General features: G+C 37.0%; 1 protein-coding gene across 1 annotated transcript; it reads right to left on the bottom strand.

Annotated features, from left to right (window-relative positions):
* Positions 1-2,496: 2,496 nt before the first annotated feature.
* LOC311140663 (visual system homeobox 1-like) lies at positions 2,497-4,437 on the bottom strand (the record flags this gene model as incomplete). Its single annotated transcript, XM_084175830.1, has 5 exons — positions 2,497-2,756; positions 3,021-3,213; positions 3,340-3,463; positions 3,601-3,679; positions 4,041-4,437. The coding sequence occupies 5 exons, from the start codon at positions 4,435-4,437 to the stop codon at positions 2,497-2,499; spliced, it is 1,053 nt and encodes a 350-aa protein (XP_084031956.1).
* Positions 4,438-7,651: the final 3,214 nt, after the last annotated feature.

The following is a 7,651-nucleotide window of genomic DNA, read 5'->3' as shown; positions in this document are numbered from 1 at the left end:
CAGGTGGAGGGGGGGCTTCCAGGAGTCGGTGAGCGAGAACTTGATGTGATGCCCCTGGGAGAGAGAGGAGGACCACAGAGGGATGGGGTGGGAATGGATGGAAGCAGGCTTAGCCGCGGGAAGTATGGGTGCTGAGGGTGCTGCAGCACCCCCTGAAAAACCAGGTTGAAGTGTGACACACTAATCTGAGAATGCAATAGCTGGTAAAAGATGGCACATCTTATTACAGGTATAAGTGTTCACATATACTGTTATCCACTGGATATGTTTTGTGGTGGACTTTAACTGTGTTTAGCCATCTTATGTATGCTTGTAAAAAGGTTACCTGTTTTTGATGTGTGTACAGGAAATTTCATAGATGTGCATTTCAATCTTCAAAATTGGTCAGGGTGCTATTTTGTTTTAGGAATCTTTTTTATAGTTTTATTGTATTTAAAAACAGCCTACAACTTTTGCAAAATATTGTCTTTTGATACCTGTATCTTGAGCTAATTTGTATTTCTTTATGTAATGTGATTGATGTTAAATATTTACTGTAGCCTAAAATGCTTAGGGAGAATAAGACGGTGAGAGAACCAAAATGTTAGTGACTTTAAGTGTATTTCACCATCTTATGTGTGCTTTTAAAAATATGTTTTAAGAGTATGTACAGGAAATCTCATAAGTGCCTTTCAATCTTCATTCAGGGTGCTATTTTGTTTTTGGAATCTTCAATTCTTCTATTTGAGCTATTTAAAAACAAACACATTTTCAACATTAGCAAAACATTGTATTTTGATTATACCTGTTTTCACACCCGTCGCTATGGGTGGGCCCGGGTGGGCCCGCCCCCCGCCCCCAAAAATGCTTATGCCCCCCCCACTTGAGGGAATTTATTATTAAATATATGTACTGTAGGCTAATAATAATTTTGCCCTGCCCTCCCATGCATTCATATGCCCCCCTTAAGACTGAGGTCTGGCGACAGGTCTGCCTGTTTTGTGACTAAATCAAATCAAACGTAGAACTGTGTGATATTAGTGGTGAGTGTAATGGACCCACTCTTAGAACATATGGTTATTTGGGGTTCTATATAGAAACTTTTGGTTCTTTGGATATTAAAGGTTCTATATATTGTAGAATCAAGATGTTCAGGCTATCTTTATGTCTGTGACTGCCGATAACGTCAGAAATAAGTTGACTAAATACAAAGTTGCCAAAGTAGCCTATTTGCAATTGTTATAAACAAGTGAAGGATGAAATTATGCTTCAAATAAAAACCGAGATGACGGCATTAAAAGATAGGCCTACATAGGCTACATGGGCCTATATAGGCTATTTCAATCATATTTAAATACATTTCATGTTCAATCAATTGAGTTCTATTTTGCAACTAGGCTACTGTCTGTAATTTGTGTCTCAATGTGTTTAATGATGTGTGACAACATGTGCGCAATGATGTGCCCAATCTGTGATTTAGTGCATTATTATTGGGTAAGAATAAGATGAATCAATAGCCTATTTGGAGCCATAGGTGGTCATATTTCTCTAGGAGCTGATCCGTGGTCAGTATTTTGGAATAATTCTAATGTTAAGGTAAGATTTGAATGGAGAAAGCTGATCAGCGCTGCTTTCCTTTCGATCCTGTATGGACACATGGTCTGACGCACTTAGTGCTTGTTTGGGAAATATTTAGAACATTGGCTTGTAAATAAAGATGCATTTGGTACGATCATCGTAATGCTTCATTTACATCGCAACTGAGAAACGAGGCCCAGAATTACTTACTGCATCAACTTCTGCCTTTTTAACCCATGTAAATACTACAATTAAGACAGATTTGTGGAACCAATAACGTTCAAATCAATAAAAATACACAATTTCAAATAAATATTTTTATTTATTTATCCAGATACTGTTTTCCTGATATTGCTGTTATTACAGTGCTGTTATTATTGCTTTCATTACAGTGAAATTGACCTCTGAATGACATTCAGTATCAACACAACTAAAGTGCTTCATAATTGTGCCATTTGATAATGATCTGTGTATTTTAGTTTATGTTTTATACCAAATCCAGGTGGTGGGGCTTACACCCTAACCATCACCTCTCAAAAATATGAAATAAGATGCAGGCCTAAGGTTTGTAAATGTTCACTAATTGTTTTTAGAGAAATTTACATTTTGATTTATCGTGTAACACGTTCCTGCAGGAGAAGAGGTTATGTGTCTTCTCCGTGGTCCTCTCTCTTCATTTTTAAAACATTATTTCAACAACACACAAACTAAAACAAAAGTTGCCTATATCACGGAATAAAACATTAAATATGATCTTATATTTAAAACCAAACAACTTTATAAAACATATGTTCAAATACAATTATTAAGAAATAAGACAAGTACACTGTACACCCGATGGGAACGTTGCGCATCTTTGGAAAATAATTGTCTTCGAGGTGAGCATAATTTCCACGCAAATGTCTAAGCTCACTGTCTGCAACGGGTATTGGCATATATTTAGCTTTCATCGTCTGAATCACTGTTGCGAATGGGATCCCTATGGGGCGACGATGATTTCAAAGTGCTCTTGCTGCTGTCCTGCTTAGAGGTGCTGGAAAGGTCTATTGCCATGTCCTCAGTGTCTATAACACGAGAGCGGTTTGGCCAGGACATGTCGCTGTCTTTCCCTTTAGTTTCCTCGGAGTAAGTATCCGAGTGGGTAGACTCTGGCGTTCCTGGGGATTTCTTTACTATCTCCATGGACTTCTTGTGCATTCCTGCGTAAAGTGATAAAAAACAATCAGTCTCGGCGCAGCCTATAGCAAAATAATGCAAAAATAAATCGACATTAGGCCTATAGGACTATTGGTAAACGAAAATGTAGGCCTAACACTTAGACCTTCATCGTTATTATGTCTATGTTATGAAATATGTTGGCTGAATGTCTATCAAACATTGTACGGATACAAAACACATCTCAGCTATGTATTCAAGTGATTAAATACATATTTGAGTCTTATATTATTAATAAAGCAAACAACCTGCTGGCTCACCTAGAAGCCAGGGAGCACAGGAGCCCATCATCCCGCTTTTGGCGGAGTTGATGATTGATTCTGGCAGAGGGATGGAGTGGCGGACCATGGCACCGTAGAGCCCATACTCTGCCATAACACTGCTGCGTCCCCAGCACTTCTCACGTTTCCTCCACTTGGCCCGACGATTCTGAAACCATACCTGAAAAATAGGCACAAAATGTTAGATCTTTGGACAATTTTGCAGATTAAACTATATAAGGCCATTGTAGGTTTACATGCCCGTGTTAGCCTTGTAGTAGCCTACATGTTGTTATAAATAGCATACCTGTATTCTGTCCTCAGGCAATTCTGTCTTCATTGCTAACATTTCCCTGGCATACACGTCTGGGTAATGTGCTTCATGGAATGCCTTTTCGAGTTCCTCCAGTTGATGAGACGTGAACACAGTTCTGTAATGGATTCATTTTATTTTATTGAAAGCATTGATAAAACAGGCGTCCTAAAGGCACTCATTGTACTTATTTAATGTAATAGCCTACTCAATGTCTCTTTTTGCTCGGGTGCAATAAAACTGCGTCATACCAACCTGTGCCTCCTTTTCTTTCTCTTCTGGGAGTTTCCGGAGTTTTTCGAATCGTTTCGTTCACCAGAGAGACATTCTTCATCTGAAAAGAAAAGGAAACATATAGTCTATTAGAGACAAAACAATCAAACCAAAATCCAAAATATACATGTTAAATTATAATTGTGCTGAAAAACGAAATAAATCGAGAGCTTATAAATGGAATATAGACTAATCAAATTTAGCGCGAGACTAACATGGGATAAGTTCATTTGGATAGGTTTAACATTCAATCAACATCTTAATTTTGAGAGATAAAATTAGGCTACATCAATCTTGAATGCATTGAATATTTTAAATAAATTGAGCTACATGAGGTTTCAGCACCCCCCGAGAATACTTGCTAAGTGGACAGCTCCCCTAAAGTCCTAACTGTAAAGTCAACCATTTGAAATGAGCTGTACCAGAGTAGGCGTCTCTTTGTTGCTCCAAATTCTGCATGAAATGGCTCTCTGCCCTGGACTGAAGGAGGGGTATGTGACTCGGTAGGAAGCAGGGGGCCCCCGGAGGTTGCTGAGCCGCCAAACTGCACAGGAAACCCAGACCAAGCGGCAAGGATCCTCCAGCGAAAGGGAATCCCATCCCAGCGCTCTGAACATCCCCGTGTCCTCCTACTCCATAAAGTCCGGATGGGCGAGGCTGGAGATCCGTATCAAGACCCAGTAGGTCCGTGATGGCAAAGCCTTTAGACCTAAACCCAGATCCATGAAGTCGTGATTTATCGATCCCAAATGCTGGAGCCAGCATCTTGACTTTGGGCTTCTCCTCAGCGCCATCCTCTCTTCCTGTCATGGTTGTCATTGTAAAGCGCTATACTTCTATTTTCCCTGCAGCTCGGGTGATGAGGCGGGAGGCATATGGGAGGACAATTTATCCCTGTGTTGTATCCCGGATAACCTCCAGTGACCAATCAGAGCAAACGGGACCCGTCGAACCGAAAGGAGGCGTTTCCCTTTTTCAATCCTAAAGGATTAATTGCCACCAATTTTCCCTCAAATCCGATAAGGATTTTCTCCTCTGTCCCCTCTATCTGAACTGGTCCTAAGTGTTTTTCTCTGATGGCAAATATCATTTATGTAGGTCTCCAGCTAAACAATAGTGCATGCTTTACATCTGTAAAAATACACTTTATTTTAAAAAATATGTTTTATACATATTTTACAATGATCAACCTTCGTTTTATCTCAATATGCTGTTGTTGTGCTATGGTCATTGCTCAGTGATGCTTACATATACGAATATATATATTTAAATTAATTTGTAAATGAGAAAACATACTACCTAACGAAAATCGCTGTTTGCCCGTGCAGTAAAAATGTGAGAATAGCCTTTTGACTAGGACTAGTCTAGCGTAATATATAGCCAACTGGAAATAGGTTTAAAATACAAAAAAATATTAACATTTGAAAATAGGTTTATTCTAATCACTCTCTGGGATTTAATTAATGTAATGTTAAATTCATTTTGGCAAATAATTGTATACTAGGCTACAGCAAGCTAATGATGCAACCTGCAGAATAAATAACATTTAAGCTAAATAGCCTGGAAAGGTGGCCTGGCGATGTCAGTTGACACATTTGGAAAAAAATAACGTTATTTGTTTCTGTCAATGCAACATCTCAATACTTTTTTATGTTTTACATTATATAAATATTTTGCTACATTTAGCTACATTTCATATTAAAGAAAGGTCTAAATCTCCCTGACAAGATGTTCTCTGGCCTAACTTTTATTTGGGTAATTGGTCTTCGAATTAGAGGGTAATTTGTCTCTGTTTTCATTTACTCAGCTTTAAATAACCAAAAAAGTTTGTGTCGATAACAAATATCACCAAGTAGGCCTACCTAGCCTACCTGAAGATGTGAAATCAAGTGATAACAAATGGAAGCTTAACAGCATTCCACTCACAAAATTGACCTACAACAGGCTACCCTTTGTAGAAAATATAACGTAGCACATTTGCATTGCATATGGACATTTGCATTGCATTTGCATTGTTCTTAAATTGAGGTGATATTTGGGCAGGACATTTTGGAAATAAATACTTATTTTTTCTATATTTTTATTTATTTAAATGTATTTGGGTACATCTTCCCATTCTAAATCAACTGATATGGCAGCTTAATGACTTGAGGCTGAAATGACATTTTTGCATCTATTTCTGTCCATTAATAGTCCCGTGTAGCTCAGTTGGTAGAGCATGGCGCTTGCAACGCCAGGGTTGTGGGTTCGATTCCCATGTGGGGCCAGTACAAAAAAAATAAAAAAATAAAAATAACTGTAAGTCACTCAAGCGTCTACTAAAATGTAATTAATATTAGCACTTAAAAATGTCAAAAACTTTATGTAAATTTTATTTTGTTTATCATACTACCCTACCGTCTATGGAGGACCAAACCTACCATAATTCGAAATAAATGAACACATAAATAGATACATAAATACATAAATAAATCCACAAATAAATGAGCAAGGAAATAAAAAATACTGACCTAAATTCATAAATGTTTCTCTACATATCTGTATGCATTCAATTATTTATCTATCTATTATGTAATTATTCCCACTTTCATTAATTGTATTCATTTATATATTTATTAGGTTTGTCAAAGTTAACCCGTTAATAACGTGTTAACGCGTGACATGTTTATCGCTGTAAATTTTTTTGACGTCTGTGGGTGGGATCTAACACACCATTGGTTGATCAATGTCACGGCTTGTTACTCGATTGCTTTTGCCTGGCTCTGATGATCCAAAAATTAAACAATCAAACTACACACACTTGAGAGATTTACAACCGGTAGCTAGCTACAGTAGCCAAGTTCTTCTGGCTGGTAGTATGGCTGCAATCAGGCGAGCGGTAGCCAGAGACATGGCAGTGCTGGCTAACACTGCTGAAAACAATGCCTCTTCAGATTACCTGCTTTTTTGTGTGGAGGCATTGAAAACTTGGGTCAGCTAGCTGCTACAACAGACACAGAGGTGAACCCGTTAGTTCTTAACAATTTGGAGGAAGTTGCCCGACGACTTCACAAGAGTTCAGGTGATAACAAAGAGTCATGGTACAGCACACCATAGATAATTTCCCTCTGGGCCACCATAATCACACCATTTTTCAAGGTTGTTCAATTGAGCAGTGCACCATGACATTGATCAACCAATGATGTTAGAGACCACCCACATACGTTTACTTAAATAAATAAATGAAGAGATAATATAAATTAATAAAATGAATGAAAGTGGGATTAATTATTTAAATAATTACAGTATGTATCTATTTATGTGTGCTTTTATTCATCCATTTATTTATTTATCTATTTATGTGTGCATTTATTTATTTATATGTGCATTTATGTATTTATTAATGTATTTATCTTTTTACTGTATGTGTACATTTATTTATTCATTTATTTATAATTATGGCAGGTTTGGTACTCCATAACGTTATCAAAATATCATGAATTTGAACCACATTCAAATGGGCATCAATCCATAATTTCAAAGCTCACTACATGTAATGTAATTTAAAAGCCCATTACATAGAGAATGTTACAAACTGGACTATATGTAGTAACTTACTTTGAAGAGATCGTGACTGGGTCTAAATAGGTTTTTGGAGATTGGTAGGCTAAATGAATTGTTTTTCTCTTTTACTGACATTTCCTGAAAGTCAGACTCTTCCCACACCCCAGCAAAAAAAGAACATTTTTGGTTATTGAGTATTTTCTAAGGTCATTAACCTTAGAACCAAGCAAAAATAATTTACTAAAGTTATATGATTAATAATTTTGCTCATAATGTTATTTCCCTACATATAAAGTGAGTAACACCAAGTGACACTTTGGATTAAGACACACCAAAAAATTGTATTTTAATAGCCTTCTTTGCTTTTATTGATCCATGCAATATATTTAATACTTTTTTTTCACTTTCTAGCATTCAAAATAATAGATAGACATCTCTAAAACCCAAAATATGTCACTACAACTTTATACATCACTGGGACGAGCCAATT

Source organism: Coregonus lavaretus, assembly GCF_964263955.1.
Source record: "Coregonus lavaretus genome assembly, chromosome: 1".
Classification (NCBI taxonomy): Eukaryota; Metazoa; Chordata; class Actinopteri; order Salmoniformes; family Salmonidae; genus Coregonus; species Coregonus lavaretus.
This window is presented reverse-complemented; position numbering and strand designations above follow the sequence as displayed.